This window comes from Xyrauchen texanus, chromosome 27 (assembly GCF_025860055.1).
Source record: "Xyrauchen texanus isolate HMW12.3.18 chromosome 27, RBS_HiC_50CHRs, whole genome shotgun sequence".
NCBI lineage: Eukaryota > Metazoa > Chordata > Actinopteri > Cypriniformes > Catostomidae > Xyrauchen > Xyrauchen texanus.
Genome location: NC_068302.1, coordinates 5405339 through 5429219, shown reverse-complemented (window position 1 = coordinate 5429219; position 23881 = coordinate 5405339). Strand labels below are relative to the sequence as shown.

The 23881-nt window shown below is 41.6% G+C and overlaps 1 protein-coding gene across 1 annotated transcript in view; it reads right to left on the bottom strand.

Annotated features, from left to right (window-relative positions):
- Positions 1 to 681: 681 nt before the first annotated feature.
- The window catches only part of LOC127620526 (espin-like), a 169127-nt gene continuing 145927 nt past the window's right edge, over positions 682 to 23881 (bottom strand). Inside the window, 3 exon segments of the mRNA XM_052093657.1 lie at positions 682 to 2123; positions 2953 to 2973; positions 3535 to 3614. Coding sequence (XP_051949617.1) covers positions 1976 to 2123; positions 2953 to 2973; positions 3535 to 3614 — 249 coding nt within the window. The 3' untranslated portion in view covers positions 682 to 1975.

Below are 23881 nucleotides of genomic sequence, written 5' to 3'. Positions count from 1 at the left end.
ATTTTATTTGTGGACTTTAGTTCAGCCTTCAAAACCTTCATGCCTGATCTTCTCTCAACCAAATTGTTCCCGCTTTCCGTGCCCACCCCAATCTGTCGATGGATCACCAGCTTTCTGACAGATAGGCAGCAGCTAGTGAGACTGGTGAAACTCACATCCGGGACCCTCTCTATTGCACTGGTGCTCCTCAGGGATGCATTCTTTCACCACTACACTTCTCCCTACACATGAATGACTGCACTGCAAAATACCGCACTGTCAAGCTCCTGAAGTTTGCAGACAACATCACAGTCATCAGCCTCATCCGCAACGGTGATGAGACTGCATACAGATGGGAGGTTGATCAGCTGACTGTCTGGTGCGGTCACAACAACCGTGAGCTGAACACACTCCAAACATTGGAGATGATAGTGGACTTCAGGAGAAATCCCCCCACACTCTATTTGTCTATGCCTATTTATACTCTTACCTTATTTTATATTCTGTCTCACTGTAATGTTCTGTTTGCACTTGTATCTCCTATCACCAAAAAAAAAAACCCATTGCCAACACTTGGCAATAAAGCTCATTCTGATTCTGATTCTTAATTTGCTTAATGAATTGGAAGTTATTTGTGTAGTGTATAAGAAGTATTCCATACACACAATATATTATTTAAACATTTATTAAATTATTTTGCCAATGGGAAAATTACAAGAATGCCCCTACAAGCCCGGCTGAAACCAGGAAAACATATAAGTGACCATCATATATTATTATAGTAAGGGTTAATCCATACAATTATATTGAATCATTATGAATAGAAAATCTTATATTGGCAATGACATTCACATCTGTGTTTTTCAATATCATTATGGCATCTGAATGTTTCCAAACCCAAGAAGGACCATGCATATCTCTTATACTTATGTTACTATAATTATTATTATTTACAGTTATAAAGAAAATAAACACTCGAAAATACATCAATTCTACCCATTGCACAGTGAATGACACAAGACAGACGAATTACATGTATATACTCTGTCTCTCATACACGCACATACATACAGATCCATATCGGCACTTTTCTGAGGTCTAGTTACTCTAAATATATGAACAATAGCACACAGTCTATGACAGCCAAGCAGAGAAAGAAAAAGTTATGACAAATAATTATGTTTTTTATATCCCAAAATATCTGTGAATAGCTTCCTTTTTGGGATTACAGCATGGTTGAATACAATGATATCATAAAGAAGATAATTGAGCAATTATGATTAGAACATCAGATGCAATATTTAATATTTAGTTGACTATTTAAGACATTGGCTTCTGTTATCCTATTATGACAGAGAAAAATATCTGGCAGTGGATAGGTTTATCTGTGAAGACTTACTCTGGGTAATTATGAGAAGGAATTCTGATGCCACCTTCTGGATCATATAGGGAATTGCAGCCCAGCATTGTAGCTCATTATGACGTATATCATTATGATTATTATTATTTTTAAGAGACTTATGATTTCTATGTTTTTGTCTCAATAAAAATAGCTGTAGAAAAAGAACGTTACTTTCACGTGTGTGTGCAGTGGGGTCCACATGAGGTACTAAGAAAAAGCATAGTAAATGTTAATTCATTGACATAAATTATCTATCTAGATATAAAAATACTACTGTAAAGCCAAAGGATTTGGTGAGGAGTACTAAAAATATTTTCTGCAAAATAATTTACAAACTTACTGTTATTAGGATGCTAACTAATCAAAGGAATATGACTCAACCACAATCAAATATTTTTTTATTTATTTAACTGTACTATGTATCATCAGAGCTTTGAAGAATTGGTAATGATGATGATGATGGTCAAGCAACCAGAACGCTGTCTGGTGACCCATCTAAAGGGGTCTTGCAGATTGTGAATGTGCAGTGTCGTACATTTGTACGTCAGCAGAAAGTTGCACAGATGTGGATGAGAATGACTGGGAGTGTGAACTCTACTGTTTCACTATATCGCCTTTCTTTAAAATGATCTGCCGTTGCCACGGTGCCAGCTTGGTTTCATCATAGCCTAGCGTTCGTAGTCGCTCAAGTTCTGACTTCTGCTCATTCGCCTTCTCCATTTGCCGCTGCTCCTCCTCTTTTCTGCAAGTGTGAGAAAAATGTGTTTCATAAACCTTTCAGTCAGAAATCATGAATAGTCACAATGAATTGTGTTTAGTAACTATCTAACAGTACGTATCATCAAAACAGCAGCAGCAGGTTGACATGAGTATTCTTTGTTGTATATATTTAAGCAGTGGTTCATCCAACATTCTGTAATTTTTTATTCATCCTCAGGTCATTCCAAACCCGTGTGACTTTCTTTTTATTCAATGGAACACAAAAGGCTTCAAAAAGGATGCAGAAGCCTCAAAAGTATCATAAAAGTGGTCCATGCAACTTGAGTGCTATATTCCAAGACTTCTAAAGTCATTCAATAGCTTTATGTTAGAAACTGGCCTAAATTACCATTATTAACTGATAATCTTTCCTCAAGTGAGCTGTTAAATGCCTGCGACCAGATCATTGAGTGGAATTAGAGACACAGATCAGTTTTGGGACTAATATATCAGACCAAGCAATTTATTGCAAAGAGACTCGAAATAATGATTAAATCATGAATCGGATACCGCTACTTCTCTCACGAACATGCCAGGGTGACTCTCATGAAAATGGCCTGATCATATTTAACACTTTAAGCTCCAAGCATTGCATGGAAAGAGTGGCCAGGACATTCATCAAAATTCCTCCTCCTCAAATTTCTTATTTTCTGTTCCATGGAGTAAAGAAATTCATAAAGGTTTGGAAAGACATGAGAGTTAGTAAATGACAACAACATTTCTAATGCTGTGTTTTGGTCAATTACACTTTACAACTTTCATTTTATGACTACAACTATCAATAGTACTGCTATTAGTAGCAAATGTCTTACCTTTTCTGTTCTCTGTCCACCCAGGAGTAAAAAAAGAGAAATTAGATGATTAAATGTATTAGAACTTTTGTACAATTTTCCTAATTAAAAACAAAAAACAATAATGACAGAGTATATTTAAAGCATCAATATCAGAAAATAACATACAGTTTTATTTACTTGCTATCACCACTCTATGACAATCCAAAAATGATCATGAGAGTAAAAGACAGAAAACTCAGATTTGCTTAGAAGAAATCTGTCTTTGTCCCACTTGTTAGGCTATTTATAGGTCTATCAATTTCAATAAAGCTATTGCATTTGATATTAGAAATTGTAACAAATTCTATATAGCTTTAAACTATTTAAAATCTTGAAATTACATCTGTTTTGCATGACATTAACCCTAAAGCTCAGGATAGTTATAGGCAGGCATTTACCATGGTCAGAGCTGCGTGAAAAGTGAAAACATGACTTTTAGTGAATATAAAAGTTTTTAAAATGCTTTTTCATGCTACTGATTATACTAAGAAAAACAAAATTAGCAGGTTAAAGTACAAAGCAAGTAGAGGGAAAGTAGCAAGAGCTCTGGCTTCAACTTACTTCTCTTCATCCAACTTTTTCTTCATGATATCTCTCCTCCAAGCAGGTAAGGAAGCCAGACGGGCCTCATTTTCTTCAGCCTATCAGAGACAGCAAAGAGAAACAAGACAATCATGAGAACAGTAAATATTTTATAGGTTAATAAAGCTTCATATAAACAACCCCACGATCACATTGATAACACTAATCAAAAACAGGGTAGCCTTTCAAAATCAAAGTGTGTTCAAACTGCATTTGTATCAAGCCATGTAGACTAAGACAATTTAGTCAAGGTCTTTTTAAATGTAAAAAACACAAATCAATGGAGTGCAACCTTTAAAGTATGCTAAATACTAGCATACAACGTTGATATACTATTTCTATATTAAAAGCTCAGTAACCAGAAAATAATTAAAAATAAATCAGAATTTAAATCTACAATGCAAAAAGCATTGCAAATATTAAAAAAAATATAAAAAAAAACAATTATGAAATGCAAAACTTATTATTTACTTCAAAATAAATCTAATAAATGAAAAATAAAAAAATATATTATTTAATAAACAATTTAATAAATAAATACATACATAATTGAACTAATTACTAAAATAATACATAGATACATAGATATCTTCTGAAATCTTCCATGTGGCCCAGATTTTTTTCGACATGAGGAGAGTTTTTGTCTGTGCGCATCATTGTTGCATGTGCCCAAGTGCACATTTGAATTCAGATGTTTACATACACCTTAGCCAAATACATTTAAACTGACATTTAATCTTGTTAATGTCTTAGGTCAGTTAGGATCACTACTTTATTTTAAGAATGTGAAATGTCAGAATAATAGTAGAGAATTATTTATTTCAGCTTTTATTTCTTTCATCACATTCCCAGTGGGTCAGAAGTTTACATACATTTTGTTAGTATTTGGTAGCATTGCCTTTAAATTGTTTAAATTTGGTCAATCGTTTTGGGTAGCCTCCACAAGCTTCTCATAATAAGTTGCTGGAATTTTGGACAGAACTGGTCTCCTTGCCTGCTTTTTCAGTTCTGCCCACAAATTTACTAATGGATTGAAGTCAGGGCTTTATGATGGCCACTGCAATATCTTGACTTTGTTGTCCTTAAGCCATTTTGCCACAACTTTGGAGGTATGCTTCATTGTCCATTTGGAAGACCCATTTGCGATCAAGCCTTAATTCCTGGCTGATGTCTGCAGGTGTTGCTTCAATATACCACATAATTTTCCTTCCTCGTGATGCCATCTATTTTGTGAAGTGCACCAGTTCCTCCTGCGGCAAAGCCACCCCCATGCTTCAAGGTTGGGATGGTGTTCTTCGGCTTGCAAGCCTCACCCTTTATCCTCTAAACAGAATGATGGTCATTATGGCCAAACAGTAAAATGTTTGTTTCATTAGACCAGAGGACATTTCTCCAAAAAGTAAGATCTTTGTCCCCATGTGCACTTGCAAACTGTAGTCTGGCATTTTCGTGGCAGTTTTGGAGCAGTGGCTTCTTCCTTGCTGAGCATGCTTTCAGGTTATATTGATATAGGACTCGTTTTACTGTGGATATAGATACTTGTCTCCAGCATCTTTGCATGGCCCTTTGCTGTTGTTCTGGGATTGGTTAGCACTTTTCCCACCAAACTATGTTCATCTCTAGGAGACAGAATGCGTCTCCTTCCTGAGTGGTCCCATGGTGGATTTACTTGCGTAATATTGTTTGTAAAGATGAACGTGGTTAATTCAGGTGTTTGGAAATTGCTCCTAAGGATGAACCAGATTTGTGGAGGTCCACGATTTTTTGAGCATGCTTTCAGGTTATATCGATATAGGACTCGATTTACTGTGGATATAGATACTTGTCTCCAGCATCTTTGCATGGCCCTTTGCTGTTGTTCTGGGATTGGTTAGCACTTTTCCCACCAAACTATGTTCATCTCTAGGAGACAGAATGCGTCTCCTTCCTGAGTGGTCCCATGGTGGATATACTTGCGTAATATTGTTTGTAAAGATGAACGTGGTTAATTCAGGTGTTTGGAAATTGCTCCTAAGGATGAACCAGATTTGTGGAGGTCCACGATTTTTTTCTGAGGTCTTAGCTGATTTCTTTTGATTTTCCCATGATGTCAAGCAAAGAGGCACTGAGTTTGAAGGTAGGCCTTAAAATACACCCACAGGTACACCTCCAGTTCTGTACACCTCCTATCAGAAGCTAATTGGCTAATTGTCTAAAGGCTTGACATCATTTTCTGGAATTTTCCAAGCTGCTTAAAGGCACAATTAATTTAGTGTATGTAAACTTCTGACCCACTGGAATTGTGATACAGTCAATTAAAAGTGAAACAATCTGTCTGCAAACAATTGTTGGAAAAATCACAACCAGAAAGTAGATGTCCTAAACGACTTGCCAAAACTATAGTTTGCTAATATTAAATCTGTTGAGTGGTTAAAAAATGAGATTTACTGACTTCTGACTTCAACTGTATCCACTCCACATCACGCCCAGTACACGTAACACCCCCCTTGGATCATCAAGTGATTCTACTGGCTACATGAACTTTTAAAATCCTATGCAATCACTGTATAATTCATTTTCTCTTAATTCTTTAAAACAAAGAATAACCTTAAAATTTTATGTCACATATCACATTATTAAACAAGAGATTTAAATGGTACTTGCTTAATGTGACATTTTGTGTAAGTACTATTTACTCGATTCCTGAAGGTGTTTGTACAATTACTTCTTGTTCAATAATAAAAAAGATATAAATGGTAAGATATTATCTGTTCTGTTTTCTCCAGTTAGCTTACAAGCTAATCGGTTAGCCTATTAGCTTAACATACCGCTAGCATCTTCTCCTCTCCACATTCATGAAACTTCTCTAATTTGCTGTATATTTTATGATTTTACAAACTTTTCTTTTTTAAAACCTTTGTGGTTAGGTTTAGAGTTATGTATAGGTGTAGGTGAATGGTTGCTGTGGTACTCCAGATAATCACAACAAATGTACAGTATGAATGTGGCATCCAATTGTTCCAAGACTTCAGGATATCGTTGGTTATTTTGAGGGGGCGTAACTTGTAGTGGGCGTGTCTTGTAGTAGTCTTGCAGGATGCAGACAAACCCCTTTCCATGAGAGTGTACTTAAAAGAATATCATAAAGCAGTCATGTGCGCATGCGTCAAACACGTTCATATTCACTGGCGGTCAACAGAGTATACTTTATAAGGCTGAGTGCTGAGTTCTGAATGCCCATGTTTACATTTTTGTACTGTTGTATTTAGAATAACACCCTGTTGCAATTCCTTGATGCTGTCTTCACTGGATGCCTCAAAAAAACCTTCTAAACCATTTATTTGTCTTGTTGCCAGGAGCAGCACCAACGCGTGCAGCGCAAAATGGCAGATTACTGTCGGCACACCGCAACTTGCGTATCTAATGTTAACAGAATCATTGATTATAAAGGGAGTGATTTACTTTTGTCGTATTAGGCTGCTCATGTCTGGGGTAGACAGAATGTAAGGCTAAAGATGATCAAATTTACTTGAGGAACCCGGTGCTAAGAAAACTTCAAAAATAACATAATACAATTTGAACAAATTCACATAAAGAAGTAATTGTGCCACCAAAATACTCCTAATAAGTTAAAATAATAATAATAATTTATCTTGCGCTGGCGAAAGATTTGTTTTTCCAAACTTTCTCCATTCCCAGACAGGTTCCTTGTAGTGTTTACCACCAAGAGAAAAGCGATCTCCTGCCTCCATATAGCTAGTAACTATAGAGCAGCAGATGAGGTGAACATCATCAGCTTCTCATTTCCCCTTTAAACAGATCAATTACCTCATTGGCACAAGCCAGAGAATCAAGGTAAGATAATCTATGTCTTAATATTTCATTATTCCCCTGGGAATTATGTCCAAAAAAAAAAAAAAAAAAAAAAAGAATAATGATGCTGATGAACATTCAAGTTGCATATTGCTTGCAACACCAAGGTCATGTCAAGTTGTTTTGGATAAAGACATTGGCCAAAGGCATAAATGTAATATGTTCTATTAAATAAAGTAGTCAATTAATAGAATATGCGGTTTCAAGGAATATTTACAGAGACTATTAGCAGAGACAGGCCACTACTATTAAATTGAAGATTGAGATATTGGTGTTCCCCCATTCAAGTAGATAAGAGCAGCACTGATATGATTGGAAATAGCTTCCAGAGAGTGCTCCAAAAATGGCCGCCAGTGGACTGACTTGCTAGAAAGACTTTGCAGGATTATAATGCTTTTACAACAGCTTCAATGTGGCTTGTCCAATCAGAATTTAGTGTCAAATTTTCATTTTATAAAACTTCCATCAATCCTTCCATTCAAAATGCAATATTGTTATTTCTGACAATGTGCTCATCTTACCTAATAATTGGAAAAAATTGGAGTGATATTTTGAATCAGCTCACAAAAAGGGCATAATAGGCATTCATAAACAAGGCCATAATAAATCCCCAAAAGTATAAGGTAGTTCATTGCTGGACAGTTGTAAGGTTTGTAAAAGCTACAAATCCCCCTTAGTTCAGAAAGATACTATCAAAGGTCCAAAACATCTATTAAAGCAGGGGTTCTCAACCTTTTGCAAGCTGGGCCCTCCCAAAGCTGGTTCATTGCAGTTGGGGCCCCAGTGCCCCCCGCCCCGCCCCGCCCCATGCTTTATTGTTATTATTATTATTATTATTATTATAATTGGCAGTAGCACCAGACTTCTAATGTGAGCTTGCAGGCATTATTATTATTATTATGAGTAGTAGTAGGCCTATCATCATTACTAGGCTATTGCTATATAATTATATGCTTTATTGTTGTTATTATTATTATTATTATTATTATTATTATTATTATTATCATCATCAGTAGGCCTATTATCATTACTAGGCTATTGCTATAGTTAGGAATTGGCACCAGACCTCTGATATTAATTTATGCTTTATTATTGTTATTATTACTAGGCCTAATAGTAGGCATCATCTGCATTTTTTACAGAAGCTTGCTGGTAGGTGATGTTAATGTGAGACCCGAGCCTGCTTTACCTTGCAAAGATCCTCAATTCTTGGCTCAATGTTTGATAAACATAGCCTCAAATCATCCTCGATTTGTGCACGATTGCGGTATTTCATTTTGAGTGCATTCATTTTTGAGAATCCTGCCTCACACAAATATGTCGACGCGAAAGGAAGGAGAATCTTCAAGGTGACGTCACAGAGTTCAGGGTATTCCTGCATCAGTGCTGCCCAGAATGACGAAAGAGGGCAGGAGCTAAAGAGTTCCTTCAGTCTACTGTCACACTTCAGCTCAATAAGCTGTTCCTGCATATCAATTGATAGCTTGTTTGCTGTGCACACAAACGGATCTCGAACCCACGCATAAGAGCGATAATCCTCTTTAAAGTATGTCGCAAATTGTTTTCTCATTGCTGACAGGTGCTCAGACGCTGATTGAAATAGGGAGGAGAAATCGTGTGACGTGCCTGCATCAGTGATAAAGTCTGCAAGGCTGGGGAACATGTCGCAGTTCCCTCGACTGATGCGGCCATGCCAGAGGTCTAGCAAAATATGAGTTTCGCGGCCTTGCAAAGACAGGTTGAGGCCATTCAAGCGGTCAAATATATCGACCAAATAGGACAGAGACCACATAGTGGCCACATAGTGTCATGCAGATGCTTCGCCAGATCTGATTTGATTTCTGTCAAAAACCACTTCACCTCCTCTCGCAGCACATACAACCTCTGTAACACCCGCCCCCTGGAGAGCCAGCGAACTTCAGTGTGCAGAAGCAGCTGTTCGTGCCCTGACCCCATCTCCTGGCAGAGGACCCAAACAAGCGAGAGTTTAGCGGCCGTGATTTGATGAGATTTATTATTTTCACGGATTGGTTCAGCACGGAGTCAAAGAGAACCGGCATTATTTTAGCAGCTAGTGCTTCGCGATGGACCATGCAATGTGTCCATTTCACAAGTGGAGCTACTTGCTGAACAGATTTTATTTTAATACTTAACGATTGTAGTCCTCGTCAGTGTGTGTGTGTGTGTGTGTGTGTGTGTGTCTTAGTCGTGTGGGTAGTTTTACCTAAGTGTAGCTACTGCCTAGCAGTTAAAAAAAAAATACTGGCTAGGGCTAAGATTTGATCTAATCTTAAAAAAGAATGTTTGTGGGTTTAGTCTTTAAAAAGAATGTTGGGGTTTTGTAGTAAAGGCCTATGTAAATCGAGATTGATAAGACTAGCGAGAGCTGGCACAAGCGAACTTGGCAAGAGACTAGACTAGAGTGAATGGAAAGCTATGTCGTGAGTCAATTTAAATGCAGTGATTTATTTTTGTGTGTCAACGAGAGAGGAGGTGCAGCGGCTGACGAACTGGTGTAGAGCCAACAACCTGTCCCTGAATGTCGACAAAACAAAAGAGATGGTTGTTGACTTTAGGAGAGCACAAGGTGAACACACTCCGCTGAACATCGACGGCTCCTCTGTGGAGATCGTCAAGAGCACCAAATTCCTTGGTGTTCACCTGGCGGAGAACCTCACCTGGTCCCTCAACACCAGCTCTATCACCAAGAAAGCCCAGCAGCGTCTCTACTTTCTTCGAAGGCTGAGGAAAGCACATCTCCCAACCCCCATCCTCACTACATTCTATAGAGGGACTATTGAGAGCATCCTGAGCAGCTGCATCACTGCCTGGTTTGGGACTTGCACCGTTTCGGACCGCAAAGCCCTGCAGAGGATAGTGAGGACAGCTGAGAAGATCATTGGGGTCTCTCTTCCCTCCATCAAAGACATTTACAAAAAACACTGTATCCATAAAGCAACCAGCATTGTGGACGACCCCACACACCCCTCACACAAACTCTTTACCCTCCTCCCGTCTGGCAAGAGGTACCGAAGCATTCGGGCCCTCACGGCCAGACTGTGTAACAGCTTCTTCCCCCAAGCCATCAGACTTCTCAATACTCAGAGACTGGTTTGACACACACGTGTCCTGAGTTGCACTTTAATAACTGTCACTTTATAACTGTCTGCTACCTCAATAACTGCTATGTGCATAGAACATTATCTCATAGTATGTTATGTTTACATTTTTAGAAACTGTCATCTTTTTGCACTACTGAGTACTGGTCGGCGCTGCACTGTCTATTGTCCTGTTCATTGTCAGTAATTTGTTGTACTGTCCTGTACTTTTTGCACATGTTTGCATGTGCACTTTATATAGGTATATATAGGTAGTTTATATAGGTATTTTATTTCGTTGTGTTGTCTCATGTGGTCCTATGTTGGTCCTTTGTTGTTTTTATGTAGCACCATGGTCCTGGAGGAACGTTGTCTCGTTTTGCTGTGTACTGTACTAACTGTATATGGTTGAAACGACAATAAAAACCACTTGACTTGACTTGACTTGAGTAGGCCTAACTGCAGAGTGATTCGTGCTTTCGAGTCTCCAAACACCACAAAAGTCTCCAAAAACACCAGTAAAAGTCGCTGGATTTGTCGCTTTTGACAAAAAAAAAAAGCCGCCAGGAGGATGATTTGTTTGTGTTATAATCAGTGCTAATCTCTTTGCATTGGCAAATCATGACATTTTTACAGTGAAAAACAAAACTTGGAGATATTGCTGTTACAACAATGTATTGTTATTTATTTTGCATAGCGCGTCTCACAGCAATACTCAATCGTGTTTTGAATGATTCAGTGTTGTGAACGAATCGGTTGAGTCAAAGATTCAATGACCCATTCACAAACATCTGTCTCATTCTTGATGAATCGGCCGTTTGAACGAATCGTTTGAATGAACGACTCAATGACTCGCTTAATGAAACCGCTTATGCTTATAACCTGCATTTGCGCTCACTATCGACAAACCAATCAAATTTGTTCAAAACTTTTTTTTTTAAATCAGTCCAAACACATTTTAATTTGTATTAAGGACTTATGTATATACAAAACTATAACTTTTTATGACAATATTTTAGTGATAAAGAAAATGTGCCCAAAAAATAGTTTTTTCAGTTTTTTTTCCCTTCTATCGTAGCCTACTCGCGCCCCCCCAGGAGAGTGTTACCCCACCGGTTGAGAACCACTGTATTAAAGTATCGTAAATAAACATGTCTGGATCATATTTTATAAATAGATAATGAAAATAAAGCCTTGTCCCATTAAGATTTTTTGTATTGTGACATTATCTTATTTATAACAACACTCTCAACCATTTGAGGTTTTTGTTATCTCTGAAAAAAATATACTTTTATCTTATAAGATACAGTGTATACCACAAAAAAGTGTTTGAACATGGTGTATATTTTGAATTTTTGCAGTACTCTACCATTTAACACTGATGGAGCATGTCATTGTTTTGCTGTGACAGTTTTCAGCCATTTTACAAGTTAAATTAGATGAAATCACACTTGGACTAACCCTGCCTTCTGAAGAAAATGGCTGCCGAATGCCCTCAAGAACCAGAGCTTGAGCTTAACTACAAAAATAGCCACAATGCCATAGTAAACTGTCTAATTCTTATTTAAGTCTTTGCCCAGCCAAGTTCATGGAACCTAATTAGAGTTCTATATTTGTAGAGCAAAATTATAGGAAACCTTAAATGCTAAATGAATAGTTAAGTAAATCTGGCCTTTTATAAATCATTGCCCTTACAAAGGAGTTCAATCGTTTTATTAATAATGATATAGTGGGATATCACAAATAAAATATCTCTGCTTTAGTATATAATAACAAACTTCAGATTTATTTATATTTCAAACAAACACTTCAAACATGGCTAGATGGAACACAGAGGTTACATGTGTAACAATATACATTTCAATGTTAAATGTAAAAAACAAACAAAAAAACTTTTGCAGTTAACATCTTTTGTAGAAATATATCTGGTTCTTAAAACCTCTTAAAAACAACATTGCCAAAAGACAATCAAACTTAAAGATAAAGCTTTCAATGGTCAAGAATACTCACACTCAAATAAGGCTTGGTTAAATTAATAATAAAGGCATTGATTATGTTCAGAAACAGCTTAAATATCTCAAAACACTGTAAGAACAATCGAGAATGCTGTAAGCACTAAGATCGAACTACTGCTAAAATGCATAAATTACTATGACACTCAGAGATTAAACAATGTAAAACTGATGATGTTAAGCACTTTGTAGTAGTAGTTCTCTTTTGTGGTGACAGCCAATGGTTATAGAAGTTAAAAAGTTGATAATCTCACTTGTATGTTGATTAAATTTAAAAAACTTAAATGGCTTTTCTTAATGAAGAAATCAGTGAGAATGCAATCTAATAGAAAAACACTGGTTTAAATGTTTTTTAAGAATATTTATAAGTTTTATTTCTAATAAAAATACCTTGTTATTCTTATTCAAAGTATGAGCTAAATTTCCTAAAACTCATCTGGTACAGCGTGGCGCTAGCAACACTAAAATAATGTGTTTAATTCCCAGGGAACACATACTGATAAACTATTTACCTTGAATGCACGTATGTGTATCAAACATCCAAATAAATACATTTAAATAAAATAGTTTAATTTAACAATGGATTCAATGTAAATTTTTTAACAGACGGATACTACTGTTAAATGCAGTAAAGTCTGACTGCATTATATTAATGCTAATATGTAAAAATTATACTCAGTGAAGAGTTAATATTCTATAAGAAAGCATCATGTGAACTTTCACAGACGTCTATGTATTTTTTGTTTTGTTTCATGGTAGAAATGGAAAAATATCCTGTCAAGATTGAGTTTTGAGGTCCAAATGTATTTTTTATATCACAACCCCAAATATTTGTAAAATATCAAAAGAAGGCTTTTAAATACCTGTGTGCATTTGCATCTCCAACATGCATCTCTTTTCAAGGTTCCTAAACCAATATGAATACATATTTGTTCAAAGTTGCTTTCAGAATGATGCTATACGATGACAGGACACAGTTGCATTCAGTTAAGGTCAGCATTTGATTGTTTCTCTGACAATCCAAATGTTTTTAGCAGTAAGCTGCCTCCCTGACCAAACAACCCTTGTTTTGTTGACTGATCTGCTTAACACAAGCTTTTTATTCTGTCAACTGATCACTTTTTTATCCTTCAACTAATTTGACCAAATCAGATGTCAAACATATCAGCTTCCATCTCTTTCCAGAAGGCGAAGCTTCGATCAATGTATCGAATAATCTCCTCATTGCTAAACTCTTTAAGTTCATAGATAAGCTTTATAGAGTCTTCATTAGGCTCCTCTTTGGTATTTGCTCGGATCTGTTCATTCCCAGAACATGTGGGTGCAGTCTGGGGACTTTCAACTGTTGTGGATTCCTGTGCGTCTTCTGGTTGTGCAGCAAAGTGTACTGCAACAGCATCTTTTGGAAGTTGAACTTCAGTGGTACTCTTCAGTGCCATTGAGTCATTTGCAATGTTCTCAGTTGGGTTCTCTAAGGAAAATTTTTGGCAGGACCGTGCAGAACCCTTCTCTGAATTTTGTCCTGGATGTTCATTGGGAAATTGTGGTGGTGAAGAACTTGAGGGGCTTGCTTCTGGTTGAGCTCCTTGCATTGGGTGCATGGTTGTCTGCAGAACCTCTGGTGGCAGAAGGAGCTTGGCAGCCTCAAGGAGCCCGCCACCCTCAACAGATTCACCAAAATACTTTATCTTGATATCTTCAAAGCCATCCAACCAATCACATTTCCCTCTCTCAATGCTCTCCATCACCTCTCGGTGGAACTGGCGGATTACTTCCCATGGGTGGCTACCAAGTCGGTCAAACATCTCATAGCAAAGCAAGTGGCGGAATTTTCGTTCGCTGCGGGACATGTTCATCTCGAGCAGCTGGAAGTATCCCAGCATGAAAAGGTCAAGGGTTAGACTCTCATATTGAACTGGCGACCCATTGATGTGAGGAAGGAAGTGCTCAGGCCAGTAGATCATCTGAGCTCGACTGAGTCGGCGGATTTGCCGCGTGGGCACCTGGCTCATTATGGTCCTCCAGTGGCCAAGAAGATTTCCCACAACCTGTCTCTGCTTCATAAAATACAGCAGCTGGTCGTCATCTGTCTGCAGAGTATCATGTGGCTCAGCTAGGTTTTGATAATACAAGGAATGGCAGTCATTCACTTCAAGGCTTAGAGTCTTGCCTCTTCCTGCACACTTGTAGGACTCTGTCATAGTGTACTTCCTCCAGTGTTCCAGGAAGAGAAACACAATCCTCTCCTTTCGCATCTCAATACATTCTTGAACATAGCTCAGGTCTGTCTGCACCTCGAGACTTCTTGTGAGATGCTCTGAGTTTAGTGCATTGTTCGTAGGAAGGTCAGGATGCTCCTTTAGTTCTGAGTCCAACTGTCCTGTACTTTCAGGCCCATTGTATATCAAAGTGGCATGGGACTGTGTTATAGGTTCTTCGTGCACCAATGTTACATTTGGATCTTGCTCTAACATTAGTCCATCTCCAATCTGAAATTGGCTCTCACTTAAAGAGAACAGTAACTCATCCTCAAGAATGGGCTCTGATGGGTAACTGTATTCACTGACAGCTTGCAAGGACCTTGTACGCTTGTATATTTGATTCATTTTGTCATCCTCATACTTTGACTGGCTGTGAATTTCATAATTGGCTTTCAGGTTCTTTACAGACACACCGCACTGCTTAATCTCCTTTTCCACCTCCTCTCGAGTGGAGAATGATTGCGAACGGCCAATGTTCCCAGAGGCCACTGAATTTGACATCTCCGTCTGGCCCTTTCCACTCTTCAGGCCTTCGTACGTATATCCTTGAGTGAGCATTTCCAGAATATCAACCTCCTTACCACCCAGAGTGGCGAGGAGAATGGCCATGCTTTTGAGAAGCGTGGAAATCTTGCTGCACCAGGCAGGTAAGTCCTCTGCTTGCCCATGAACCTGTTTGGGGTTGACAGAGAAGTGGTCTTGGTTCAAGGCCGCAGATACAGGCAGGAGTTGCTTCAACTCTTGCTCCAGCTGTTCCAGCTCCTTTTCCACCTCTGTCACTTTGTGCATGACCTGCAGGTTCTCAATCTGCCTCTCAATGCGGATGAGGTCGTCCTCAGTCATTAGTTCCCCAAATGGACCCAATATAGCATTGTGCACATGAGAATAATGCCAGTCTTGGGCCTGACAGTATCCACTGGCAGCAAACTACAGTAGGGGCAGAGGAGGAGATAGAAAGGGATAAAAACAGAGGACGAGGTGCCCTTCAGCCCATGGATCCGATGCCTTACACACACGCTATTCAACTCAGCCGTTTCAAACTTTCAAATTTTACATGAATTTAGTGGTGCGATGATACCGCCTTGTTATCACTGAGTTGAAGGAAACTGCAGCCAAAAAAACAGCAGCTTAGCATTCAAAATCGTCTTAGATAATTGAAATGAAATGTCAAGGCTTTAGGTAGGAATCTTTTAAATATATTTAAGGAATATTTCAGGTTATTTTCAACATAATGTCTACGGACATTATCTGTGGCATGCTGGTGATTACTACAATAATTTTGACTCGATTCTCATTATGTAAAAAGTTATGGTAAATGCATTAACGGTAATGCACTTATTAAAAAAATATATATTTAATTATTTAAATTTTCTCCCTTTTTCTACCCAATTTGGAATGCCCAATTACCAATGCACTCTAAGTCCTCGTGGTGGCGTAGTGACTTGCCTCAATCCGTGGTGCCTCCACGTCTGAAACCGTCAACCCATGCATCTTATCACATGGCTTGTTGAGTGCATTACCGCGGAGACATGTGGAGGCTTCATGCCATCCACCGCAGCATCCACACACAACTCACCTCACGCCCCACCGAAATCGAACCACATTATAGCGACCATAAGGAGGTTGCCCCATGTGACTCTACCCTCCCTGGCTGGAGTCATTAAGCACGCCTTGGGATTCGGCTTGCAAACTCCAGGGGTGGTAATCAGCGTCTTTATTCGCTGAGCTACCCAGGCCCCAAGTTAATGCACTTATAATGGAAGCATTTGGGGAAAGTGCTCCAGAGAGTGTAAAACACAAAATGGTAGGCTTGCATTTTTGTTTATGCAATTACATACATTTTTAAGTAAAATGTGTGTAATTTGAGCTTTAAAATCATCCTTTTGAAGTGGGACCACTTTTCTCAGTAGAGAAATTTCTGGTTATGGACTTTTACTTTACAGACAATTGTACCAGGAAGGTCCCTGGTATTCTTGTTCAGATACCAAGTAAAAGCAACCTGGTCTACTTTTTAAGCTGATCATGACAGAGTTTTTGACACGATTGAACATAGCTTTACACAGACAGGGTTGGTAAGTGATTTACCAGTCTCATGTTAACTTGTTTAATGTTTAAGTATTATAGTTCCCCTTCTGTCACTCACTCAACGTAGTGTCGATGTAATGACACTAGGAGTCTCTCAAGACTAGGCTGGCAATGAACGCGATCTGGAGAATGCAGCGGGCACGGTTTCGCCGGGTAAATCCCCATGATCCACCCGCCCCCCAGCACGCTCATTTGCCCCTGTCCGGGTATGATGCGAGACCAGCTTGCCCCACGGCCAGTCTGATGTCTCCTTCGGACCCCCCCGAGCTGGATGAATATATTGCCACTGTGTTGCAGCATCTGATGCTGAGGACTGGGCTGCCACCTTCGGGTCTGCTCGCCCAGCCTGAGGCAGACGCACAGATGTCCAGGCCGCCATGAGCGTTGGGCTGGACTGGTACTCCCTGGCCCCTCTCAGCCCTCACGGCTAGACGATTGTTTCCTCTGGTCAGGGTGCCGCTCACAACCAGAAACCCCCCGGTTCCTTTCTTCTCAGAAGTGCATGACGAGCTGACGAAGTCATGGAGTGCACCTTTTACTGCCCAAAACAGACCTCCTCGCTCGTCCGCTCTCACTAACCTTGACGGCAGGGCGATCCACGGGTGCACGGAGGTCCCCCAGCTGGATAAAGGGGATGTGGTGTACCTGTGCAAAACATGGCTACCTGGTTCTCAATCTCGGTTCGGGTACTCCCCTTTAAGGCCTGTAGGACAACGTCGTCCCTGGTGTCCAAACCTACAGAGCCACCGGACAGGCTGCCTACGCTCTGCATGCCACGGCCCTCCTGCAAACCCACCAGGCCAAGGCACTTAAAGAACTGCACTTGGGTAGTCCTGATCCTGGTGTGCTGCAGGAACTGCGCTCAGCAACTGACCTCGCCCTCCGGGCCACGAAGGTCACAGCGCGGGCACTTGGACAGGCAATGGCCAACCTCATGGTCCAGGAATGATCTGTGGCTGAACCTGTTCGAGATGCGGGATACTGACAAAGCCCTCTTTCTCAACGCCCCATCTCCCAGCTCAGCCTATTTGGCGACGCCACTGAGGACTTCGCCCAGCGGTTTTCAGCAGTGAAGAAACAGACAGAGGCCATTCAACACATCATGCCTCCACGTCGCTCAAGAGCAAGTACTCCGTCTGTTCGCCGAGGGCACCCCCCTGCATCTGCAAAAGCTCAGGCAGCTCCGCCCCAACCCAGGCCCAGCTCTCGGCCCCAGCGTAGAGCTCCCCGCAGGAAGCTGACGTCCCCGTCTCACAAAACCCTTTGTGAACCTGAAAGGCTCCCAAGTGTTTCTGAGATGATCGACTCAGGGAGCGAGATGGCCACTACGGGGCTGGCCTCTGGGTGTGTGGAGGTAGGTAAGTGCTTTGAGTTTTCCCACAGCACAACTGTTTTGGGACACAACTTTGCTCCCCGACATAATATTACCTGCTCCCTACCGCTGCGAAGCCCCACCAGGTACATCAAACGTGATTATCCCTTTAGTGCCCCCCGCTCGGACCTTGGACGCGTCGCATACGCTTTCCAACCCGTCATGCTGGCTGGACAGGACCATCCGACTTGCCTACACGATTCAGTTTGCCAGGCACTCGCCCCGTTTCAGTGGCATCCGCTTCACTTCAGTGCCAACACCCTGCGGGCATAAATCGCAACACTTTTACACAAGGCGCGAAAGAGCCTGTCCCTCCAGCCAAGATGAAGAAGGGTTTCTATGGCCCTCACTTTAACATACCTAAGAAACGCGGTGGGTTGCAGCCAATCTTGGACCTGCGAGTTCGGAACCTGGCTTTAAACAGACTCCTGTTCAAGATGCTCATGCAGAAACTTATTCTAATGTGCGTCTAGCATCGAGATGGGTTCACAGCGGTAGACCTGGAGGACATGTACTTTCACGTCTCAATTTTGTCTCAACACACACCCGTCCTATAGCTCGCATCCGACGGCCCGACATACTAGTACCAGGGCCTCCCCTCGCCCCTGTCCCCTCGTGCCGTCATGAAGGTCGCAGAGGCAGCCTTGCCCCGCTAAGGAAGTGGGCATCCGCGTACTCAATTACCTCGATGACTGGCTGATTCTAGCTCACTGATTCTAAAGTCACTGGGTGCCTACAGGGACCAAGTGCTCAAGCACAGCAGCCGCCTAGGGATTCAGGTCAACTAGGAAAAGAACAAGCTCTTCCTGGTCCAGAGCATCTCTTCTCTCGGAATGGAGTGAAGCGAGCGCACGCAGCCGGTGCTAAACTGCCTAATTTTGTTCAGACAAGGCACAGCGGTCCCACTGTGGCAGTTCCAGAGGCTCCTGGGGCATATGGTATCCTAAGCGTGCCGCTCGGGTTGATGCATACGATGTCACCACAGATGCCTCGAATCCTGGCTCCTGGACAGGACCACGGCTGGGCTGGCACATCTACTGCCTAGAGTTGCTGACTGTACTTCTTGCCCTGTGGAGATTCCTCCCACCCTTTCAGGGCAAGCTCATCTTGATCCATTCAGACAGCTCTGCGACTGTAGCATATATAACTCGCCAAGGCGACTTTCGCTCTCATTGCTTGTCGCAACTCGTCCGCCATCTTCACCTCTGTAGTCAGCAGCGGCCGATGACACTGTGTGCCACTCACATACCAGGCAGCCTCAACACGACAGCGGACGAGCTGGGGCGAAGCACAGGTAGACCTGTGTGCCTCTCGGGAATCCTCCTGCTGTCCGCTCTGATACTCCCTGATGGGAGCCCCCCTTGGGACAGACACGCTGGCACACAGCTGACCCTGGGGGCTGCGGGAGCACACTTTTTCCCCAGTGAGCCTACTTGCACAAGCCCTGTGCAAGGTCAGGGAGGGCGAGGAACAAGTCACTCTTGTAGCTCCTTGTTGGCCCACTCAGACTTGGTGCTCGGATCTCACGCTCCTCGTGACAGCACCTCCCTTGAAGATTCCCCCAAGGAAGGACCTTCTTTCTCAGGGACGGGGCACCCTCTGACATCCAAGCCCAGACCTCTGGAAACTCCATGTCTGGCCCTTTGACAGGATGTGGAAGATCTAAGTGGCCTACCACCAGATGTCGTAGACACGATCACCCAACCCAGAGCTCCCTCTACCAGGCAGCTTTACGCCCTAAAGTGCCGTATGTTCGCAAATTGGTTTTCTTCCCGATCTGAAGACCCGCAGAGGTGCGCAGTCAGGTCAGTGCTCTCATTTCTGCAGAAGAGGCTGGAGGGGCAGCTGTCCCCCTCCACCTTGAAGGTGTATGTAGCCGCTATATCAGCCCACCACGACGCAGTGGATGGTAAGTCCTTAGGGAAGCACAACCTGATCATCATGTTCCTTAGAGGCGCCCAGAGGTTGAATCCTCCCAGGCCATGCCTGTTCCCCTCATGGGATCACTCAGTGGTCCTTTCCGGCCTTCAGAGAGACCCCTTCGAGCCCCTAGAGTCAGTTGAGCTAAAAGCCCTCTCCCTGAAGACGGCCCTCCTGATTGCATTCGCTTCCATCAAGAGGGTTGGGGACCTGCAAGCATTTTCTGTCAGCGACTCTTGCCTGGAGTTCTGTCCAGCAGATCCTCATGTCATCATAAGACCCCAACCAGGCTATGTGCCCAAGGTGCCTTCGACGGCCTTCAGCGACCAGGTAGTGAACCTGCAAGTGCTGCCCCAGGAGGAGGTAGACCCAGCCTTATCGTTGCTGTGTCCAGTGTGTGCTTTGCGCACCTATTTTGGACCCCACACGGAGCTTTAGATGTTCAGAGCAGCTCTTTGTTTTGGTGGACAGTGGAAAGGGAACGCTGTCTCCAAACAGAGGCTTGCCACTGGGTCGTCGACGCATTGCATTGGCCTATCAGAACCAGGCAGTGTCCGCCCCCTTGCGGGTTCGGACACACTCTAAGAGGAGTGTGGCATCCTCGTGGGCACTGGCCAACGGCACCTCCCTAGCAGACATCTGCAGAGATTCTATAATCTCTGGGTTGAGTTGGTCTCGTCCAGTATTTTGTCAGGTCCGAGCACATAGAACTTGGTACAGCTGACCGGGGGTATCGCTTGCGCATAGCGACTTTCCACTCCTCTGAGGCAAACGCGCGCTCTTACTCCCAGGTGAGCCCACAAACTCGCACTCCCTGGATGTCCTTCCTCCCTAGCCCTCTGGCTCGTGAATTCAGCAGAGGAATTCCCGACCAGACCCACTACGGTTTCTAATTACTCTGTACAGGATTAGGTACTCCGCAGGTGTTGGTTATCACTGTAACCCTGTGTCGTATTTTCCGCAGTACGGTGCCCCTGTCGGCAGACCTGCATCTCTCTTGGGCAGTTCCCTCTGCTTCCGGTCGATGTGTTTGTAGAGCTGTTCCCTCACCAGGTAGGACCTACCACCTTGCCACTTCCATGTGTGGCTTGTAAGCCCATGTGACGTATTTGCCACATGTTTACCTCCCCAGCCTGGGCAGGATGTGGTCTCCATGGGGTCTTTTCGCCCTGAAAGAATAGGATTGGAAAAGAACACCTTCCCTGATGCATGTTATAGCGTTAGATGGCCCCCTCTCGCAAAACATAGAGAGAGAAAAGGCCGCGGCCTGCTCCCATGCTTGTCACATCGCTTGTTACCCCCCTCAGGGATGCCCGTTGGGGAAGGTTACGTGCAACCTGATGCGGTCTGCTACTTTGGCACGCAATAGCTTGCTTGCACCTGCATCAGCAGTTCACCTAACGGTTCACTGTCGTGGCATTATTGGATAGGGACCCCTAGTGTCACTACATCGACACAACGTTGAGTGAGTGACAGAAGGGGAACATCTAGGTTACTGTTGTAACCCCCATTCCCTGATGAGTGAATGAGTCGTTGTGTCCCTCTTGCCACAACACTGTACCAACCGCTGTAAAGACCGAACCTTATTCTTGGCTCCTTAGTGCACAACCTGAATGAACCTGATATTGCACCCTCCTTTATACCCGTATGTCTGGGGGAGGGGCATGCAAATTCTGTTCGCCAATTTTTCACTGGCCTTTACTCTAGTTCAGAGGCAACCGAGGCTCTCAAGAGAGACCCCTAGTGTCACTACATCGACACAACATCTCGTTCCCTCCATCAGGGATCGGGGGTTACAATAGTAACCAAGATACTTTCAAAATATTGTGATAGCATATTTTTAAAATGTATTCGCAGTGCTGGCCACTTGCATGCTAGGTGGTTTTCGAAAGCACGCAACAGATGTATTGCATAACCATTCAATTGAAAATATCCTGGAATATTCCTTTAAATGTGAATTTCAAGTGTACGTTTCTATGTAAATTATTTTTGGAATGTGTTTCCAGAGGACTTGACTAGTCACCCCTGATCTAGATAAACTGTTAAGAAACTTTCAGGATATTAACAAGAAGTTTAACATAAAAATAAACAGCTAAATGAGTACAATGCCCAAGATGACCAACTTGCATTTCAACATCTAATCGTCACTTGCAGTGTGAAGGGCTTTGCATCACACCACTGAATCCCCATGTAAAAAACTTAAGAGCTGTCATGCACCATCGCCAGTAAGCCACATTAAACTCATACTTCATTAGTAAATGTCAAACACACTTAAGCTTGACTTGGGATGGACACAGCAGCCCCAAATTAAACACTGCATCACTCCACAAAGCAAAGGGAAATCCAACCAAATGCCACACTGCACAACATTTACTTGAATATTGGCACTGTGATAAAACCTAGGACAAAACTTCTAAAATTCTCAAAGGGACAATTTTTAAATCAGTGTAGTCAAGACAGCTGTGTTAATAAAATAATAAAAAAAATAACATGTACTCTCCTACAACAAATATGACAACAAAAGTGATTTGATAATAGCATTTAAAGGTAAATCTGTGCCAGCAGTGTCACCAAACAGAATTGCAAAAATAATAATTGTTTTCAAATAGTTTTCCTGAACAATCCCCAAATCTGTCATAGGGTACAAAAACAGATAATCCCGCCCAAAACTCATACCATTGTTTGAGACAATGTTGCTGTTTAGATAGCATTACGGAGCCAGTGTTACACTTTTTTGGGAAATCAACTTACAAATATCTTACTCAGCTGTCATATTGCATGCATATTAAGCTTGGATGGAATTTTATAGTTGAGAAAACACTCACTTCAGCTTTAATGGAAGAGTATTTTCTGTTTGCAGAGTACAAAATCTTCCCTATACAAAAAACGATACAAATGTAGTACCCACACAATGGTATTGTGATCATATGACCCATTTCTAATCAGAAGAGTTGTTCTCTGAAAGCAGAGAACACTGCTGGCATATATTAAAGGGATATTGTATATGGACCCCCCCCAAAAAAACAAACAAACAAACAAACAATACAACATCAACTAACCCGTAAAGGAACCATCAACTACAGCCTAACTTCTTTGACTTATGTATGTGCTGACAAATCCTGCTGACCCGAAAACCTAAAAATTACTGCCTTTAAAGAAATATTTCAGAGCTATAATTTAACAAGTTTGCTGAACCACACAGCACTGCTATTGTTAGTCAGAGATACAGTGAATTTATAAACTGTTTAAACATAATTTTTGCAATGAAGAGATCACCTGGCTAATTTCAAAGATGGATCAATACTCAAAGATCACACTTCATGCAAACACTCACACCTAAGCTATCCTCCATGTAGATAGATCAGGGGTCAAGTTCAAAGCTCCAATTTATATCTAAAATAATAAACATAGTTAAAAATCTGAGGAAGTGACACAACGCCCCATCCTACTAGAACTAATGCATAAAACTACAGGAGGATAGCTTTGACCTCGTAAGCTGAGAAAATGGCCTCATTTCCATAAACCCAATCATTAATTGTAAAAGTTCAATCATTAAAGAATATTTTTATTAACATCTGTCTAGATAAACATTTAAAAAACTACAGGCATGTAGAATAATCTCACAGTTCATGTCTAAATGACCCCATGAAATGGTTTGACACGCGCCGTTTTCTTTCTTTCATTAATTTGACTAATTTAAATTCCCAAAAGTATTATTTTCTGACA